At 35.2% G+C, this 22,307-nt stretch overlaps 1 protein-coding gene across 2 annotated transcripts in view; it reads left to right on the top strand.

The window, feature by feature from the left end:
• The window catches only part of GRID1 (glutamate ionotropic receptor delta type subunit 1), a 1,098,515-nt gene that overhangs the window by 795,093 nt on the left and 281,115 nt on the right, over positions 1–22,307 (top strand). For both annotated transcript variants that reach the window (XM_031956732.1, XM_031956733.1), the window contains exon 5: positions 5,070–5,123. In XM_031956732.1, the coding sequence (XP_031812592.1) occupies positions 5,070–5,123 (54 nt within the window). The remainder of the gene's footprint in view (positions 1–5,069; positions 5,124–22,307) is intronic.

The following is a 22,307-nucleotide window of genomic DNA, read 5'->3' as shown; positions in this document are numbered from 1 at the left end:
GTTTGCTGTAAGACCTATGAGATGTGGATACCACTGGGATCTATTACTTGGGACATGCTGGCCAATCTCTTTCTCTGGTATTGAAGGTGGCAGGGTATGGGACCAATATAATTTAATTCAACAGAGACAAAAGAGGATTGGCTAGATTGTATCTTTTTAGATCTTTCCTTGCCTTACGCTTCTAGGACACTTTGTATTCTTTGCATTATCTTTTTCTGTTTGTTAAATGCCTCTAGATAACAGGAACCCCAATGTTATCATCTTCATGCTCCTGGTCATACCAAATTGGCTCACTAATTTGTTTTTATAAATAGGAGGGAGCCCTCTTGTTTCTCTTTGGGCCAAATGTGCCACGGTTGCCACCACAAAGCCTGTCTCCATGAACTTAAAAAAAGAAAATATAATTAGTATGCATTACAGTACAATATATTTTATTCTATATATTTCAAAACATTGTTTTTAGATGAAGTCCAAAGGATTTTTCAGACTGCCATAGGGGTCCATGACCCTACAAAAGATTAAGAACCTCTGTTTCTTTTCCCATCTCTCTCCCTATGCCTTGGGCACAGACTATTCTGGATATGTGTCTCCTTAACTCTACAGTTGGGTCTATAACAAAATAAGACCCTTCTTTATGTTAGCCATTCCTCACACGGTTTGAACTGAGAAATAAGGAGTAACACTTCTAAGAGGAACAAGTATGGAGTCCATGAATTAGGATACCTTTTTTGTGTATAGGCATATGTACAACTTTTTATTTGCTTGTTGAGTATAAATTCTCCTCCCTAATTTCAGCCTCAGGGATCCAGTATCAGGGACCCAGTACCATCATGGCTGACTTGTGGTTAACCCCCTGTTCAGAAGCAGATTATTTACCTTAATTGGGAAGAACATTATTAATCTTGCCTTCCTGCAATGTGCTGGATCCTTTGATGTCTAATGAAGTTGTTGAAAGCTTTTACTGTTGCTCTCTCTCCAAGGTTATTTTTTTTTTCTTTGTGGATTTATTTAAAGACCTAAATGGGTATTCATACTAACTCTAAGAATTTGTCAAGGACCATAAGGACAGAGTAAAGTGAGGGTTGTGACATCTCCAATATCATAGCATTCAAATTTGGAAACATTGTAGATGCCTAGATTTAGAGAGGGAAAGAATCATAGAGATCATCACTAAAATTCAAAATGGTCAGAGGAACCTAGATTTGGAATGGGAAAATATCTTAGAAGTCATCTTGCTCAATCACCTAATTTTTACAGATGAGGAAATTGAGACTTAGATTAGATAATATGACCAAGACCATTGAGGATGCAGGGACATTAAATTTCTTCTAATCAAAATCTTTGATAAATGAGGGAAATGAGATCGAAAGCAGTTAAAAAACTTGCTTATTATACAAATTAGAAATATTTGAGTTGAAATTTAAATGTAAAACCTATGATGACAATATGGTGATTTACAATATACTGTTTCATGATGAGAACATTTTAGGAAGGATGAAAAAGAAATGTATATGTCAATTTGTAAGTTTTTTTTTTGAATTAAATCAATCTTTTGCCTCCTTTTCTCGTGTAGGACAGTTGGTCAACAATTATTGAATATTTGCTATGTGACACTGTGCTAAGCTCTGGGACACAAAGGTAAAAGTAAGACTCTTCCCTTAAGGAGCTCACATTCCAATGGAAAAGTTGATATAGAAGTATATTCATGAAATATAACAAAGAAATATTGAGTATGTGTGCATTGAGGGTGGAACAGTGGGGAAGAAGATGTCAGGAAATGCTTAGAAAAGGTGGCATTTTTTTCTCTACTTTAAAGATGATTTGGCACTATGTAATTTGCACAGATTAGTTATCTGCAGGCCATTACTTGCTCCTCATGCCTCAGTTGTTCTTCTGCTCTAGGAAATAGTAATAAACAGTTACCATATTTAAGCTTTAGGAGAGGAAAAAGAATCATAAGGGTGCTTGTCTGTCCTGCAAATTTGATTGTGAGGCAAATAATTGCAAGAGCATCCTCTTCTACCCAGATGAGAGACAAAGTAGCTTTTTGTTTGCATTTAATGTCTCACTTGCCTACTGAGTATCTAGTACTAGTTAGTCTAGGAAATAGGAAAAGTTGCATGTTTTGGGGTTTTTTCTACTCTAATCACTGAAGGCAATACATATTCTTGATCCTTCTGTGACCAAGGACTCTGCTCTGTTCTTTGGAAGATGAAGGGAAGAAAACTTTATGGCTTTCTATGTAAGGGATTTAGCATTTTCACTGAACTATCCCCACATGAATCAAGATAAGAACACGGAGGGCAGGGAAGGAGGAAGTTAGTGGTTTAGAGGTTTCAGTGAATCAGAGTCAACTATAAAAAGTGTCATTCAAGACAAAGGGAAACACTGTACAAATAACTTCAAATACATGGGATTTTTACAGGGAAATTCTGGGACTGGCATTTCCTACTTGGTTATTGGCATTTAGGGGCCTTCCATCAGAACTGGCAGATTCTCTTTAATTGTGTACAAATATTCTCTCTTTTTTTTTCCAGCTGCAATAACTTCTAATGCTTCTTGCTTATTTCAGATGCTAAAGCAATTATACCCTCTGGGAACTTGAGAGCCCAAAGCTATTTGTCTCCTTGTACCAAAAAGAGATTTAACAAATTACCCAGGTACATCATTTGTGTGAGGAAATAGGACAACAATATTGGCCTCTTGTTTCACAGGGTCCCATGGACCAAGTCTTCCTATCTTTAACCCACATATCACTACGCATATGGCTGGGTCCAAGATTGGCAGATGGGTATTCATTTCAGGAAGAATCATGGCTACTTTCTCTTATTAGTACCTAGTAGAACAACAGAAGCTATTTCTTCTTGCATTGGATGCCCTGACATTTTTTAATTAACATCTCCATATAACTATCTTAATTTTCCCCATCCCCATTTCCAAGTAATCTGAAGTCCACAGCTTCCTTCAAAGTTAGGGCATAAGCCTAATTCCTGCTCTTGGTTTTAGCAAAATTGGGAGTGTGACTTTCAGAATAAGAAATTTAGCAAATGCAAACAAGTAGAATCCCAGCTGAGCTTAGTGACTCATTACTTTCCCAAATCCCTGTTGAGTGACAATTCTTGTTTTCTTGTTTTCTACTTTGATGAGTCTGAGGGAAACTTGAAAGGATAAAGAATCAGAAGGAAAGCAGATTTTCAGGGTGGTGCTGGTGCTGTTCTTGAAGCTGGGGTTAGGCTTGATGATTAAGGCAGGTTGAAGCCCATGGATTTTTTAGTTGATGCTCCATTCTTGTGGTGGGTCACATTGCTAGGACTCTGCATGGATGTCAGAAATTAGCTTTTTATTCTCTAGAGGTTTCTTTTCTTTTCAATTCATGGGGAAAAAAGAAGGTTTTAGATTTCCTTCCCTACCAGGCATGGGAGGGGAAGGAAGAGGGGAAATTTGATTTGGAGACCACACTTCATTTTTCCTGGCAAGAAGCTTCCCAAAGGAGTCGGGGAAGAAAAGTGGTTGTTCAGATCTCTCTACTTTTTGCTTTTTGGGGGGCTCCAGTGCTTAGTACAGTACTTGGTACATAGTAAGAATATAATGAATGTCCACTATTGTTTACATTGTTGACTTGTTTCTCCTGGTCAGTGAGGAATGATATGGTCAGTCATCTGTTTCCTCAATTTAGAAATCTCCAGGTCACTCTTGGGGAAATAATCATTGTGTCTATTAATTTTTCATTCTATACTTGTTCATAAAAGTCTAACTATCTAGAATCCTTTAGTACTATTATAGATGTCTTTCTGGTAAATTTGTCTGTATTGGGTTGGATATAGAATTGAGCAGTTGAGGAAATGAAGTTCTTAGAATCATTATGTTCTATTTTTGTTCTTGACAAAGGTAAGGAGATTCCATATATTGGAATTAGTGATTCTGTTGCTTGTTTTTGTTGATTTGGTTTTTTTTTTCTTTTTCTTTTTTACCCTCCTTTTTTTTTTTCTTTCTTGTTATTAGAGGTGGTTGTTTAGGAGAATGGAAGGAAGAATAAATATATTGGGAAATGAAGGTGATATAAAAATCTGTAATCATTAAGCAATAAATAATCCCATAAATAAATAAATAATTTAAAAGAAGCTAATCTGTTTGCAGTGGGACAAACTCAAGACAAGAAGGAGTGACTCTTCTTTGTCTGGTATCTGAAACTTATATTGGGAGCACCGGACTCTCTTTAAGTCAAACATACTTGTTCAACTGCCAGGGGTTTAGAAGAATTTATGTCAAACATGATGATAAGTTGATGATTTGCTCTTTTTTTTTTCCTTTTCCCTCCAACAAGGATTATTTTTTCTCTCTGACAAGTTTGTGGCTCAGACCACTGTCTGTGGAACAAAGGTCAAAGCTGGTTTTAGATAAGAAGGAGAAAGAGTAGGGGCTAAATAGGAGGATTAGGAAGGAAAAATTAAACCAACTATAATACTTTAAGGAGCCAGTTCCTATTTTTAAAGTTGTCATGACATTTATGGGAAAAAACAACAACTTTTAACACAGAACATGAGATATGAGATATGAGAAGGATGAATTCATGCTTCCTCAGTCCCTGGCATGATATTTATTAAATATTCCACTATGATGGTAACATGAAAAGAACCCTAACTTTGTATTCATGTATCTGGAGGTCATAAACACTGATACTTACTTTCTGGGTTATCTTAGGCAAATCACTTTGCTTCCTTGTGCCTCAGTTTCCTCATCTGTAATTGAGGAAGGCCAATGGCCTCTGAGGTCCTTACCAGCTTTATATGATTCTGATACACTGGGTTTAAAAGTAGTTATGAAGGAACTTCCATATTGCTGTTAGGGGCTCAATCTACTTGGTCAGAGTGATAATGGTGATGTGGTCAGATGGATAGCTAATACTCACTTAACTAAAGCTAGCATCACTAGCTCTGGGAGACAATAGGCTTTTCATAAACAAAAATGTCCAGAAAACTGGTGATAAAGTGATCCACACGTAATGATCTTTGGTAGTTTGTATTGCTTGTTCACCACCTTTCTCTTTTTCTTTTTTCATTTTCCTACAGGCAGTGGAAACCAACCTGGCTTCGAAGGACAGCCACTGGGTATTTGTTAATGAGGTAAGAGTCCTTAGGCTGGGCAACCGTAGCCTGAGCTTATTTCCTTCCCCATTTAACCCTCAACACTTTGGTGTTCTGACATCAAGACCCACATTGCCCCTTTAATCATGGCAGTGAGCAATTAAAAGCCTTTTCCCCAACTTACTACACTATGTTGTACACTATACATTATATATAATGTACACTATAGTTGGGAGTATGTACATATGAACATTCATGCATGTATGTATTTGTGTCTGTATGTGGGTTTTGGGGTGAGGAGGATTCTAATCACATCTAAGTACTGCTGTAGCCAGAAAATCTAGAGCCCAAGACTCTCTTAGGCAATCAGTAGCAATAGCAGAGAACTTTGGATGTAGCTTTGATGTTAATTGATATCTGACTCTAATATGTCCTTTTACTATTTGCCTTTCTTCTGTTGAGCTGAGATTATCAGCAACTCCTAAATTAACTGATCAGTTTCTAATAGCTTCATTCCCTGAGAAGCCAGGTTTATTATAGAAGTAATTCATTCTTTTATGATGCATTGTTCTCTATTAGCTCAGACTCAAATAGTTGAAAAGGATCTGTCAGTTTATTCTAATAATTGTGCAGATAGTATCAAGTAGCAGTTTGCTTCCTGAGCCTACTTTTCAGAGCTTTCCCACATAAATCCACATCATTTTAGGTGCTCATTTTATCTCAACTAGTCACAGACATTTAAAGTAACTATCCATTTACCTGTGGCACTTTTATAGTTTATAACACTGTGTAATTAACAGAAGGGATATTGCATCCGTTCTTCCCTTTACTGAAGGGCTTCACAGAACCATGTATAACCTCCTAATCATCTGATATCTGCTAGTCTGAGTTCTATCAGCCTCTTCCTGGGTTCCAAAGAACAGAATTCTCTTTGTTCTCAGAGGCACCCTAAGTCATAGACCTGAGGCTGGGTTTTGTTTTTGATGTTTCATTCAGATTGTGTAGGGACACCCACAGAATTCCCAGTATAATTTACAATTCTCACAATTGCTACTAAGCCTATAAGGAGGAGGAGATCCAGGTATTTTTGCTTTGGATCTCTCCTTCTTTCTTTTTTGGATCTTTTGGATCTTTCCTGTTTCTTTCTTTCTTTCTTTCCCTTTTCCACTTTCCTTCTCCTTTTCTCCTTACCCCTCTCATTCCTCTGTTTCTTTCTATCCTTTTCCTTCTCTGCCTTCCTTTATCCTCCTTTCCCTACTTTCTTTCTCCATTCCTTTTTAGTCTCTACTTTTTGTCTATTTTCTCACACTTTCTCTTGTTTTCTCCCCCTCATTCTTTCTCTTTCTCTCCCTCCCTTTCTCTCTGTCTCTTTCCTTTTTCTTTCTCTTCTTTTCTTTTTTTTATTTCTTCCTTTCCTACTTCTTCTCCTTTCTTCTCTCTCATCATTCCTTTCTCTCCCATCTTTATACAAACACACCCAACATAGGGGATCACTCATCGTTTGTACCAAAGCAAGGTTGGTTTCCAGTGGTGTTCCATGCAGTAAGGCTAATCTATTTTTGCCATATTTTAGCCTGACAAACTAAGCAGCCTTATCCTGACCAGAATAAGCAACTGCATGGGCACTCTGCTTAACCACAAAAATTCATCATTTCCAAGGTATGAGATGAAATGAAATCAGAGGAATATTTTGTACATTGCTGTAACTATAATTTTGTCAGGATTAGGTTTCATCAAATGTAGTTAGGGGAAATATTATAAAGCATCAGATAATATGTTCCCCAGTTGAATTCTGAAGACAAATTTAGTTGAGAGGCAGAGAGATGTTGGAATTCTGTCACAAGGTTGAGAGACAAAGGACCTAAGGTACCTTGAAGTCATTACTAGGTGGCCAATAATTAGGTGTGGCAGACAGAAGGAAAGGGCTGGACCAATGTAGTTGTCTCAGGATATTGGTGTGTACCAACTGGTAGCGCATATTTTAATTTTTCTTGCTAAGTGCTAATTTCAGTTTTTCCTCTAAGATGTTGAAAGAGTGTAAAAACTACAAGCACCTGTTGTCCCAGCAAAGTTCCATTTACCCATCACAGTTACAACTATGACAGCTTAAGTTTGTTATATGTTTATGAAAAAAATAAAATATTCTGCTGGGGGACACATTTAAAGGATCCCATTCATTCTCTAGGTGAAGTAAGTAGGGAGGGAAATGAAAATAAATTGACTTCTTACAAATTTTTCTAGTGTTCATGTGAGAATAAATAACCTCTTCTGCTTCATTCAGACATTAGAGTAAGCTTCAAGTCTTTCTTCAATTCTTTAATTAGCACCTAGGGCCAAATTCTGTCAGAAATAAAAAGATACTGGGAACACTCAGGTCAGGCTAGGTTCTAGTGGAATTTTGTAATAAAGGGCTTTATGTTGGCTGAGTTACTGACACTTATGGTTTGTTGTTGTTTTTTGTAAGCCCTGTAAGAAAGTGAGATTATGTAACATATTTGACATGTATGTTTATGACAGAAAGATGTAATAGTAGGTAGTATTGATTATATAGTGAATAGGATATTCTTCATGAAGTCAGCATTGTCTTTTTATGCTCATTTAAAAGTTTATTAACTGTGCAGTATTAGGTAATCCAATCAACATCTCTGATGTTCAGTTGCCTCATCTATAAAATGGGAATAATAATAGCACTTTCCTCATAAGACTGTTTCTAAGGTCAAATTAGGTAATATTTAAAGCATTTTGGAAATCTTAGTATATTATATAAATACCAGCTATCAATTAAGTGATGGATATCAGCTATATAAATTTACAAAAGCCTTCAACAAAAATGAAAAAGGTTGTAATCTTCATTAGCTGTACCAATGAAATCATGGTCCATTGGAGTATTGAAACAGAATGCTATGCAGTAAATGCATTTCTATATAAAGTCAACTATTTTTCTTAGAGACAGCTCCCTTAAGTATTAAATACAGACACATTCTGAATACCCTGGACATATGTTTTACTCTCTTCTTCTAACACCATATGGCTCAAGTGGAAAATAATCTTCTAGTTATTATTAGTTGCTTTTTTTCCCTCCTATGACATCATGTTAGACAATTTGCATTTATTAACCATGGAAATTTTCCATGATCGTTAGCAGTAGGCAAATAAGTTTATGGTTTTCTTTCTGGATGATCCTAGATTAAAGCTAACCCCATGTTGGCAAGTATTTTTTTTTTTTGACTTGCTTAAATTTTTTTTATTATAATAACTTTTTATTGACAGAACCCATGCCAGGGTAATTTTTTTACAACACTATCCCTTGCACTCACTTCTGTTATGATTTTTTCCTCCCACCCTCTATCCCTTCCCCTAGATGGCAAGCAGTCTATATATGTTGAATATGTCGTAGTATATCCTAGATACAATATATGAGTGCAGGACCAAACAGTTTTCTTGTTGCTCAGGGAGAATTGGATTCAGAAGGTAAAAAATAACCTGGGAAGAAAAACAAAAATGCAAACTTTACATTCATTTCCAAGTGTTTTTTCTTTGGGTGTAGCTGCTTCTGTCTGTTCATCATTGATCAATTGAAAATGAATTAGGTCTCTTTGTCAAAGAAATCCACTTCCATCAGAGTACATCTTCATACACTATTGCTGTTGACGTATATAATGATCTCTTGGTTCTGCTCATTTCACTTAGCATCAGTCCATGTAAGTCTCTCCAAGCCTCTATGTATTCATCCTGCTGGTCATTTTTTACAGAACAATAATATTCTATAACATTCATATACCACAATTTACCCAACCATTCTCCAATTGACGGGCATCCATTCATTTTCCAGTTTCTAGCCACTACAAACAGGGCGTTGGCAAGTATTCTTAATTTGTTTTTCAATGCATAATGATTTTGGTCAGTAAAAAATAAGGCTTCATGATGTAATATATTTTGTAGTAACTTTCACAGCCTAATTTTGTTTTAATAATAACAGATAATGGAAGTATGAAGGTTTGTGGCTACAAATCTATGTATATGAACATATGTATGCATAGTAGCATATTGTTACACATGACTAAATGTATATGTATATATATTCACATGTATATCATATGTGTATATATGTATATACAAGAATCATTTAATTATACAGCCAAATTTCCATTATCTTCTCTTATTCAAACAAAATCAGGCTAAAATAGCTATGTGAGTATACATATGTTTATATACACATCTATCTGTCAGATATCTATAATTTCAGTATACAACTGACATCACCACCCATTTAATCTTTTTTTCTTACAGAATTGAAATAATATTCATATTTTAAACTACAAACTCTTGTGTTTGTGTGTGTGTGTGTGTGTGTGTGTGTGTGTGTGTGTGTGTGTGTTAGCTGATTAATCTAGATCAGGAGTCCTTAGATCGGGATTTGTGAAATAAAATAGCTTAATTTTAACATAATTTTTTATGATCCTATGTATTTTATGTATTTAAAAACATCATTCTAAGAAGAGGTTAGTAGATTTCTACCGATTGTCAAAGGAGTCCATCACTTATTCACATGCACAGACACAGATACAAACAAACACACATGCATACCACTTTAAAACAACAAAACAAAGTTAATCAATCTCTTGTTCTAAAGACTGTAGAGAAAGGTCATTCCATACAGAAACAAAGAAATAACAAATTTATTCCCATCTGAGGCATTCACCAACTTTGAAAATAGATTGTTTGTTTTATTCTTTTCTTGCTAGATTATACTTCAATATTCTCAGGTTGAGCGCTCCTTAGTATCTTTTTACTGCCTCCCCACCAGTTCTTATTTACCCCACCCTAAAAGCATTCTCACTACTTGTCTTTAAGTGTGTAAGAGAAAGAACCTGAACCTTTCAAATTAGTTTTGATAATATTTAGGGTAAAACATATTTTTAAAAATATAACCTCCAAATCATCATTAGATATTCACGAATCGTATTCTAAAATATCTCTTATCCAGCCAAAATAACCAGCACATGCTTCCTGTGGTCTCTACCATGATCAGTTCATGACCTATTCATATTTACTTCCCTCTCTCTTTTAGATACATATCTAACATATATCTCACACCCAACTCACTCCCTGGTCTCATCCTTTATTAAAACTTTTCTTTTCATGTTTTCCACCAAATTTCAGGGTCATTACTTCTGATCACAACCAGTCCTATTCAAATAACATATTCTGTATTGATTCAGGGAGTTATAACTTAATGCCCCTTACCAACAAAATCCTCTGTCACACTCCCAATACTATTCTAATCTCTCTTTTTCTCTCCATCTCTCTCCTCATCCTCTTCCTCCTCCCCCTTCTTTGTCTCTCTGTCTTTCTATCTCTCTGTCTGTCTCTGTCTCTGTCTCTGTCTCTCTGTCTCTCTCTTTCTCTCTCTCTCACTTTCTCTCAGCAGCCTTTTGAGAATTTATGGGAATACATGAATAAGAGTTGCAATTTAAAAAGGCATAGATGAGTTCTAATATATACCATTAGAACAAGTGTTTACATCATTTAGTTCACAAGTCCATTAAAGTATCAGATGATTTGGGCCATATCCAGAGTAAATGGATCAATTAAAATTGAACACTGTTGAAATGCTGAACACTGAAATAAAAGACAGACACTGATCTTGAGGATAATTTAGTCTAATGTGAAGGAAAACTATAGAAGAGTGGAGATCAGGAAATAGTATCTAGAAAGTCACAAAGATAAAGAATTTTTCCATTTGGCAATCAACTAATATACCTTTTACAAGAAAAAAATACAATAGAATTAATTTGATACTAATACTCGAGAGAATTAAAATGGGGTTGGAAGTAGAAATAAGACAAATAATAGTTGTAGGGAGATACTGATTAGATAACTGTATAGGTTGTAAAGCATGCTCATATTCATTTTTATTCACTGCTCTCAACAATAATAGTATGCTATAGGTTTATTGGAGTGATCTAAAGTGCTGATTTCATTAGCCTCTTGATAATGGTCAAGAATGAATTCTGGAAGAGAGGTTTTTGAAGAATGATTCCTAAGTGTAAGGGAACACATGGGACTATCATTAGGAATGGTGAGAACATTCTTAAAAAAAATTGTGAATAGTGAGATTTCAATAAATAACTGAGTGATTTTTTTTAAAAAAATATTTCCAATATGGTCACATTCACAAATCTGAATAATCTGATTAATCTGCAGTTGGCCATAATTTATGTGTCACAGACATCCTAGTTATTTGGAAAAAGAAAAAAATGGCACATTTTTATTACAAATTGCAATTTTCCTACTAATTTCTGTCATTTTATTTAATAGTACTTATTCATACACTATGAAAAATGCATTAGAACACTTGCCAAGAAGAAAATTTTCATATTCATAGTACACCATCCATAGTTTTTCCAATATCAGAAACAGGAAAATGTCTGGGTATATTGAAGTGGACTGAATTTGCAGGTTAATAGATTGGTGATACCTTTGCTCCATAGTGAGGCATCTGATATATCTGACCTATACCCTCTATTTTTCTAATATCATTTAAAGTACCTTTAAAGTCAAATTTCATTGAAATTTTCTTTTTAGCAAGTCATAGTAATGTCTAAGAAACCATTTTTGGCTTTGAATCAGAGACTGGGACCCAGTATTTATTGGCTCTTCATTTATTTTTCCTCCCTGTGTCATCTGAAGGGGGAAGAGAAACAGGATTTGTTTTTATTAATTGAAAAAAAAGACCACCCACTAAGTGTTCTGTATTATTGTTAATATTTTTGGAACTCAGATATCAGTTACTCAGAGGAGTAATGAAATCTTGGTAAAAATGACTGTGTCAAATGTTAGTTCTGATGGTAAAATAATTCCTGCCTCCAAGGAGGTTTCATTCCATCCAGAGAGATAAGGTACATACATATAGCTAAATAGCAACAATATTCAAAATAAATACAAGTTAGTTTTGGAGGGACACATTAGATGGGCGTTTATAATCTGAGATGAGTTAACTTTTATTTTTAAAATATGTTTTGATAACTATTTCAATATAACTGGTTTCCTTTGCAAGCCTTTGTATTTTATTTTATTCAGTTAGAAAGATTATTCAGAGAAAGAGACTTTATGCATCATCAGACTATTGAAGAGGTCCATATAAAAATTTTTTTAAAAATAAGAATTTTTTTTCACTTTTAGCTAGAGGTTATCAGGAAAGGGCTCATATAGGAGGTGGTGCTTGAGCTTTGGAGGAATCTAGGGATTCAAAAAAGACTATAATAAGGATTTGGTGTGTTCTGACTCACCTTGCCAGATTCTGTGTAAAAATCTCATAGTATCTAAGAAAATTGGAATTACAAGAGTACACAGCCAGACGATAACATGTAGTTATGCTTACATGCTGTTCTCATCAAAATGAGAAGAAAAGCCATTTTTTTTACCTATTCATTCATCCATCCATCCATCGATCTCTCCCCCTTTTTTTTTCCACTTCCATTGACAGACCTGAAGTTCATTCCTGCACAAAGCTTCTAGCCCCACTGTTGTGAACATATTCAAGTGTACTTTAGTGAGCTGGAACCATACTTTAATGACAATTGTTATCCTAATTAGTGAGGTTTTACTCCCTTACAGGTATTATTATGCATAAGGAAATTGCTTTTTTTCAGGAACTGTTTCAGCCAATTTTGCATCTCTCAGGATAGGGTCTATATTGCTGCACAGATGTCAGTTTTGGAACAGAGAAGGCTAAGAGAGAAGATGCCATTTCTCTAAGGGAAAAGACTTAGCTTTCTAAACCTTAATCTAGAAAACGCAGGGATTCACTTGATTAAATGGCAGCACATCTCGTCCTAATGATGGTGCAGAGGGATTAGACCAAGTCTCATCTAACAAGTATAATAAGATATATCTGATATAAGAAAAGATGGAAGTCTGATATAACAAGGTTTGCCTATGAGGCAAACCTTGTTACACTTTTGCTTTCTTGCTGAAACTTATGTTTTAGGGAACATGATTGGACCCTCTACCCTTGGATCCATGTAACTAATTATAAGCTGTGTTAGGAAGATGTTCTCAGATATTTACTTTCCATCTTTGTTCTCGCTAACAGAGTTATTTGCTTGATTGCTCGATTGAGAACCTTGATATTAACACAGAGGCCTCAAAACCCTTATCGTGACTTCGTTCATTGCCATCCCTGTGAGGCTGCTACTGTCTCATAGCCTGGATGATGGGCTTATTTCTGTCATAGGAAGTCTAGGTCTCTTTTCAATGAACTTAGAAATCCTTGCCAGGGAAAGAGGTTCAGAAAAACCATCACTGTTGTGGCTTCAGACTCCATGTTTTTTGACATGAGTCAATTGTGCCCCAAAAGTACACTGTCGTCTCACAGTTTTGACAGAACGATCCCCAGCAAAGGCAGCCCTGACACTCTTGGTGCTTTAAAAATAGATTTAATTACAACGTATTGCAAACGTGTCTGAAAACGAAAGGTTAGTACCTCTACCTGACGGCAGTTTCATCCATCGCTTTCCCAGCAAACAGATCCTTGGTTGATTCAGATAAACCTGCTGTATTCAATCAAATGCACTAGAAAGGCTTTATTAGCACCCTACCATACCCTGTCATTACACTTTCCTTGCCAGTCTGGGTAATTATTATGCCTGGTACAGAAGTGAGAACAGAATCAGATACACATGGGGTAGAGAATAATAACAACCAACTCACGTCTCCATAGTTTACAAAGCACTCTCCTTACAATAGCCTACTGAGGTTGATGGGATGGGGATGATTATTATCTTCATTTTGCAGTGATTCAAGAAGGGCAAGTCACATATTCTTGGGTCCCATAGATACTAACTTAGTTGGCTACAAACTCATTAGTGTGGCCTAGCATCCAACATGGGTAACATGGCTTAATAGGCATTAAAAAGGCATTGTTTCTAGATTAAAAGAGGTCATGGTCCATCTATATTCTAAACTATGCAGACCATATCTAGCACTTTGAGCTCATTTCTAGGTGTTGCATGTTAGGAAAGTTATTGATAAGTTGGAAAAGCTAAAGAAGAGACAACAGGAATGATGAAGAAACCTGGAATCATGACATACAGAGATTGGTTAAAGGAACTGCAGAAGAGAAGACCTAAAAGGAAAGGAACATGTAATCATTCCCTGTTTGTATTTAGGAAACTGAAATGTGGAAGAGAAAACAAACTGATTATGTTTGTTCCCAGAGAACAGAACCAGAAGCAATGAGTTGATATTACATAGATGATGATTTAAGCTCAATGACACAAACATGCTTGTGCATGAACTTCTTGGGAATATATGAAAACAGACAGACCCTTGTTTAGGTTACTCAGGTCTCTTCCATTTACTAATCTCTGGAATTCTGTGCTAAAGTCAAAATTTGAATTCTGACTCTTTCTCCCAAGTTACAAATTTGGAACAGAGGGTATATGGATCCTTTGGTGTCAATCCAAAAGCCATAATTTCAAATGCCAAAAGTAAGTAAAACAGTGATAGAAGCTAGGGAATGCTAGGCAGGAGAGGTTCCTGAAAAGCCTATGTCTCAGTTCAGCTTCTCAAATAATACCTATTTTGGTCTCCTTTTGCCTTCTCTTAAAGCTTGTCAAGGAGGGAATTTCAAACAGTAAGGAAAGGACAGAGTCTGTGCTCACAGAATCTGAGTTCAAAATCTATCTTTGACATTTAATGTACTTATACAAGTTGTTTAATCTCATTGGAACTCAGTCTCCTCCTCTGTAAAATGTATGTCTAAGGTTAACTATTGTCCCTTTGAGCTTAGAACTTTGGCCTTTGAATTATTGGGTAGAGATATGCTACTTTGTTCTGTTGAGCAGATTGAAATATCCCAAACTAATATCATTCTGTTCCAAGGGTAGGACAGATTTCTGTAACTCTTCTCTGCTTCACTACCCTAAATAATTGGGTACCAAGAGTCATTTGCAGCAGATGAAATAGTTTATGAGCTACTAAAGCTTGAAAAACCCAAGCTTCATGGGGAAGTTGAAAACCATTCTGTTCATTCAGCACAGGTCATCTCTCAGCCATCCCTAGGACATGATTTTTCTAAATCTCTACCCTTTCCTCCACTGCATCCTTTTCAGTATTCTCGCCACTTCTCTCTCATTTTAAAGCATGTTTTTTCCTTTCTGAAGTTTTCAGTAATATTTGGTTCGGATTACTCATTTGCTACTCTCAAAATAAGAATCACACAATTGCACAAACACATATTTTGAATTTGGTAACTATATTAATGGTTATTTAGTATGACTCATGCTAAAACAAAAAATAGTTATTATGATGCTATACCCAACAAGTGGGTATTTGGCTTTAATGATGGGGAATCATTTATCTCCTAAGAAAATCCATTCTATTTGAGAGCAGTTCCAATTTTGAAGATCTTTGCATTTCTAGCCTTTTTTAAAAATAATTTGTATTATTATACCTTATGACAACCTCTGGTATCTAATCTATTTTTCCATGTGACAGCCTTTCAGTATATAAAAATAGTTATCATTTTCCCCCTGAATCTTTTCTTCTTGGTGTCAGGAGTCTTCAAAAGTATTTTGAACAAAAGATACTATTTTCATTTTTTAAAAAAGACAAAACCAAAAATATGGATGCACATTTTGTGTATATTTGTTCACTTATAAATGAATATTATAAAACTTATACAAAATAGAAATAATAATAACATATGAGATAATGATGAAACGATATTTCTTTCTAAAGGAAATGGGGAGTCAATGGTGTTTATTGACTAGTCACAACTAACCTTTTTGAAAAATCACTTTGACCACAGTATAGAGAAAAGATTGGAATGAGGAGAAACGTAAAACATGATAGTCAACTAGAAGGAAAATTCAGTAGTTCAGGAAAAAGGTGATGAAAACGGTATCTGACCAGACAAAAGGGGAACTAATGAAAAAAAAAAGAAGTAGAAATGAAAAAGGAAAAGATATAGTAGCTCATTGCATAGGTGAGGAGAGGATGTAATAAGGAATTGAGCATGTAATAAGAAATTGATGATAGCACAAAAGTTATGAACTTGAGCAACTGGAAGAATGGTAGTGTCCTTGACCGTAATGGGGAAGGTAAGAAAAAGGTGATTTTAAAGGCAACAATAATGTTATAAATCCATAATTGTGGCAACCTATCATACTTATTTGATTTTTTTCTACTCACCCTGTCTTCCTCATGACAACAAAAGAGGAGATAAGGATTTTATTCACTAGCTATGCCTCAAGAGAATAGAACTCACTTTCTGAGGATTACTGTCCCAATCAAAAACCAATCACTAGCACGGGAGATGAGTGGAATATTCCCAACTGGCTGTTGTATAGTTATTGCTGTGGTCTTCTTAGTGTTGAAGTTGTAACTGCTCCAAAGTATTGACTCCTAGCTCAGAATTAAGAAGGTTAGCAACTTGTCCTGGGGATAGAGAGGGCAGAATGGAGGCAGTTTGGGTGATAAAGTAGATTGGTTGTAATGTAGACAGTTGCTTATCATGATTTCCCACAATGCTTCTCTTCTGAAGGATAGAATTTGACTCATGTTTTTCACTCTTTGATTGATTACACAGTTCTAGAGATGAGGCTACAAGCCCCTTAGGTTCATGACATGGCTGCCTTGTTCTGTTTTCTGCTTTGGGGCATAACTGTTGTAGCCTAAACACTCTAATTGATTTTCTTATGACATAAAGTCAGGCACTTCAATACCAGTCTTCTTGTTATCACTGAGTTGTTACAGTAGTGGTCAAGTCTTTTTGAACCCATTTGGAGTTTTCTTGACAGAGCCTGGAGTGCTTTGCCATTTCCTTCTCCAGCTCATTTTATAGATGAGAAAACTACGGCATACAGGGTTAAGTGATTTGTCCAGGGTCACACAGATAGTAAGTATTTGAGGACAGATCTGAATTCAGGAAGATAAGTCTTCCTGATTCAGAATCTGGCTAGCAGTCCCTTCATTATCCTAATTGCCCTTAACTTTATACTCTATTTAATCCTATTGGATTGCAAACTCTGGATGGTAGGAATAGTATCTTTTTGTTTGTATCTTAAAAGTCTGACAAAATGGATAATAATGAATTGTCTGTCATTCTTTGAACTTCTTCTATGGACATATATCCCTACAATTTCAGGAAAGAAAAAGAAACAAGAAAGGTTAGAGTACCTGCCCAGGAATTAGGAGGACCTGAGTTTAAATGTGGCTTCAGACACTTAAAACTCACTAGCTGTGTGACCTTGATCAAGTCACATAACACTAATTGCCTAGCAAAAAAGAAACAAGGAAAATAGGTAACCAATCAAAGAGACTAGGAAACACAGAAAACCAAAGTAGTAAATTTTTATTTTGGTGAATAGTTAGATGAGAAGAGCTTCCCTTCCAGGACCACTATCAAGCACAACCTTCCAGTATCCCCAGATGCCAGAGGTGTTCACAATGGCATTGTGGAATCAACAATGTGGAGCTTGAGAGGATAGGATTTGGAGTCAGAATTTGGGTCCAAATCATGAAAGTCCCAAAGGTTTCAGATTTCTTCTAAAGTTGGGATAATAGCTGACTATTTGAATTCCTCCTATCTTTAAATTTGGGGAATTGTGATCTCAATAAAAAGCTGTAGGATTTGGAGGGTGAAAGAAATATAGAGATTATTTAGTATTTACTTTCAGAAAAATTAAGCATGTATTAAGAAACTATCATTTCCAAACTGTGGATACAGACAAGAAAGGAGACAGTTCCTACCTTCAAAAAGCTTACATTTCTCTTTATTATTTTTATATTAAAAAATTATATATCCAGTGATCTCCAAATTCTCAACAGGGTTGATGACAGTACTCGTCATATCCAGGAGAAAATCATTGTAACACCACTGTCATAGTGCCGATGTAGTGTGTAATTTTGACATATATATATATATATATATATATATATATATATATATATGAAAGTCTTTATATGAGAAATTCCTTCAAGGCTTCTTTTTTTCCCCTACCATGTCATATGCTATCAGTAAACAATAAACAGTGGGATCTGATATTCTCTACACATCTCAACCCATCATATTACCATAAAATGTGGTTTGCCATAGAAAATCCCCTGTGACTCACAAAGTGGAAATAGGTCAGATACTGAGCTGGGTGGGTGTGGGTGTGAAGGCACTGAGATTTAGAATTCTTTCTGCTGGGCCATGTCGACCTTGTTCACTGTATTTTAAATAGGAATTTTACGCTGAGCTTCTTATGGTAGGATGCCAAACATAAGTATAGCTGCTTAAATACCTTGGGGACACGTTTATTACAGATAAAAATCTAGGTTTGTGGTAATGAAGTCAGAAATGAATTGCTGGAAGCTCATAGTAACGGGAATAATCAGCTCTGGGCAGGTAACCTGATCTGATAGAAAACTAAATTGATGGGTTTAGGGATTGAAGGAGAGCTTGGCCTCCCTCAAGGGCATGGGCAGAGGAAAGTTCTTGCCTCAAGCATCAGGAGGCAGAAATTAACCAGGTAAACTGTCTTCAGAGAAATGGACTATAATCCACAGGACTACAAAGATCTGGACTGAGGCATGGAGAAAAATAGGGCTTTACATACATAGGGTAGGAGACAATTCCAATTTCCTCATCTTTGGTATGAGCAGGTAGAAAGGTATATTTAAAACAAGAGAGGAATAATGAATACATATATAAATCTATGAATGAAAAAAAAAAAGCATAGATGCTAGGGGGAAAAAAGTGCAAGGAACTCTCCAAGGAAGAGAAATGGAGGAAGGGAGGGTACCAATGAAGGGAAGGAGGGAATAATAGAGGAAGAGAAAGGGAGGGGAGAAGAGAGAGACAGAGAAAGAAAGGAAATAATGGAAATATAGGGAAGATGGTTGAGAGGAAGAAAGAAGGAAAGAAAGAAGCAAGCAGGAAAGAAGGAAAGGAGAAATAGAGGGGGAAAGAAGGAAGGAAGGACTGAAAGGAGAGAAGGGAAAAGGAAGAGAAGAGAGGAAGAAGGGAAGAAGGAAGAGAGAAATGAAAGAAGGAAAGAAGAAAGCAGGGAAGGAAGAGAAGGAAAGAGAGAAAGAAAGAGGAAGGAGTAAAAGAAGAAAGAAAGGAAGGAAGAAAATAACAATTATTTTCCCAAAGAAGGATACCTGCTCCTTTTAAAAGCAAGATACAGGAGGTAAATTATACCATCTCTTTACTGGGGATTCAATGAAGGTTAGTGACAGAAGATTCTTAGAATCCTCTATACAAATTGTTAGGGAACTGTTTAGTTTGAAATGTTGATAAATCTTTCAGCTTTTCATGGAAAATACTTTTTTTGTTATTTTCCTATTGTTGTCTGGTTTCAGGATGCCAAAGGAGGTATTAGAGACATTGTATAGAAGGAACTGCAAGATATGTTACATTAGCAAGAGACATAAATTTGATGTCATTAAAATAGTTTTGTTTCCAAATTATGTCAGAGATGCTATGAAGTCGGTCTTCCTTAAGTCCAGGGTCATCTTTAATAATTGCTAACAGAAAATCGTATTATTTTTTTTTTCTCTCCTGAATGACTAGTATCTTATGTTTCATTGTGAAGTGGCTAAAGTCACTGTGAATGAATTGAGGGCTGTGTGTATGTGTGTATATGTGTATGTGTGTCTGATTGCATTAGTCTTTGCTATTTTATTTTACACAAACAGAAATGGATTAAGTTTCTATAGTTAATATTATAATTTCTTCATAATTAAAAATAATAGCTAATATATATCATTTTTAGTTTCTTTCATATGTATTAATATTTCATGTGATCTTCTCAACACTTTCATTAAGTAGGCAATGCTAATATTCCCATTTTAGGAATGAAGAAACAGAATCAGAGCAGTGAAGAGACATGGCTGAGTGAAAAGAAACAAACAGCAACCAACAAATAAAAAACAAAACAAAACAAGTAAAAAGTAAAAAGTCTAGGACTCGAGACTGGAAAGTTACAGAGCTCAGAGCCCTGTGCCCAGGAATATCTCAATGCTTTTGCTATGCTCAGCTCCAGTCAGACCAGAGCTAAAATATTATATTACATTCTGGGTATTAGGTAAGTGGGAAAACATGGAGCTCAAGACCAAGTCATAACATTTAAGGTAACAAGGATGTTAAGCTAGAAGTAAAAATTTGGGGGAAGAGTAGACATAGGGACCATGGCTATTCTTTTCCTGTTTTTGAAGAATTGATATGAGGATTCAACCAGGTTCTGCTTGGGATTTTGCTAAAGCTCAGGCTTGATTTTCCCCATCTCCCCCAGTTAAAAAATACAAAGGTAAATATTTTGCATTTAAATCTCTTCACAACTTGATTCTGATGCTTTTCAAGTCTTCTTATTCTTCACTCCCATTTTGGGATTGTAATATTTGTCAGTCCCTGCACATGATACCTCATTTCTTACTATAAATATCATTATGGACCAGATTGAGAGTTTTTGTGATCCAGTGACTTGGAATCATAAAGACTTCTCTTTGAACTCAATGTCAGGCACTTGCTAGGTTTGCATTTCTTTCATATGCATTAATATCTCCTGTGATCTTCTGGACACTTCTGTTAAGTAGGTAATGCTAATATTATTCCCATTTTATGGATAGAGAACCAGATCAGAGCAATTCATTTAATTTCTCAACATTAAATTTTTATTCTATAAATTGAGAAAATGAAATTAGATACCTTTTAATTCTAAATCTTATGATCCATGAAGAAATGCAGGTTGAATGATAGCAAAGATGGATCCAATGAAAAAATTCATTAGATGATCAGATGCAAAAGATTGATGATTGATGGATCCATGCCAAGTAGAACACAAAAGTCTTAAGGAAAGTTTAGGGAAGAATTTTTGACTTTATTATGGACTATATTTCTTATCAATGACTGAATGAATGTACAAATGGTTTTGTCTCATTATCAGATTCATAGATGGCATATAGGTAGAAAAGGTAAGAAACTTTTGCAAGGAAATAATCCATAGAAGGTCCTAGAATTATAGGTGATCAGACTGAAGAGGGAAAAAAATGGTATTTAGGAATGGAGAATTAAGGATAAATGCAAAGTATTATACTTTGCTTCCAAAAATCAAGCATATAGCTCTAGGCTAGAAAAATAAGAGTATTTAACAGTTCAAAAGATAAAAGATTTGCTTTGTTTTAAACAGACTAAAAGTTGAATATTAATCAATAATGTGTTATTGAAAGGTTGTGATTTTTTAAAAATGTTTTAAACTTATGGAATAAAACAAGCATTTCCATAATGTAGTATAATAAAAAAAATATGGTTACACATGACACTGCAAATCTGCTATGTATAATTTGTTATTCCTTTTAAACAAACAACAAAGTTATGTAAATTTATTTTTTCTTTCCTCCTCTGCCCCAAAGATGGCTACCATTCGACACAAATACATATATGTGTATGTGTAAATTTATTTTAAACATACCTCTGTTTATCAATTCTTTCTCTGAATCAAATGTTTTTCTTTATATGTCCTTTATAGTTAATTTAGATATTTATAATAGTCAAATTACATTTCCTCAAATTCATTCCTTTTTATTATTTCAAAATTTATTTATTTTTAATGCACATTTCTTTATGAATCATTTTGGAGAGAAAAAATCAGAACAAAAGGCAAAAACCATAGGAGAGGGAAAAACAGAAAAAAGAAATGAACACAGCATGTGTTGATTTACATTTAGTCTCCATAATTTATTTTCTGGATGCAGATGGCATTTTCTATTTAAAGTGTAAAGGGATTGCCTTGGATCACTGGACCATTGAGAAGAACCATGTCTTTCATAGTTGATCATCATACATTTTTGCTGTCACTATGTATAATATATTCCTGGTTCTGCTTGTTTCACTCAGCGTCAATTCATGTAAATTTTTCCAGGCCTTTCTAAACTTAGCTTGCTCATCATTTTTAAGAGAACAATAATATTCCATTACCTTCATAAACCAAAACTTATTCATCCATTCTCCAATTAATGGGCATTTACTCATTTACCATCAAATTCATTCTTAAAATAATACTGCTAGGGAAAGCTAGACAGAGCACCTAGCCTCAGACAGTTAATACTTATGAGCTGTGTGACTCTAGATAAGTTACTTAGCTCCAAGTGCCTCACCAAAAAAACAAACCAAAAAAACCAATACTTCTGTTATTGTAAACAGTGTTCTCTTGGTTCTGCTCATTTTGT

Source organism: Sarcophilus harrisii, chromosome 2, assembly GCF_902635505.1.
Source record: "Sarcophilus harrisii chromosome 2, mSarHar1.11, whole genome shotgun sequence".
NCBI lineage: Eukaryota > Metazoa > Chordata > Mammalia > Dasyuromorphia > Dasyuridae > Sarcophilus > Sarcophilus harrisii.
Note: the sequence above shows the minus strand (reverse complement) of the source record. Positions and strands in the feature narration are given on the sequence as shown.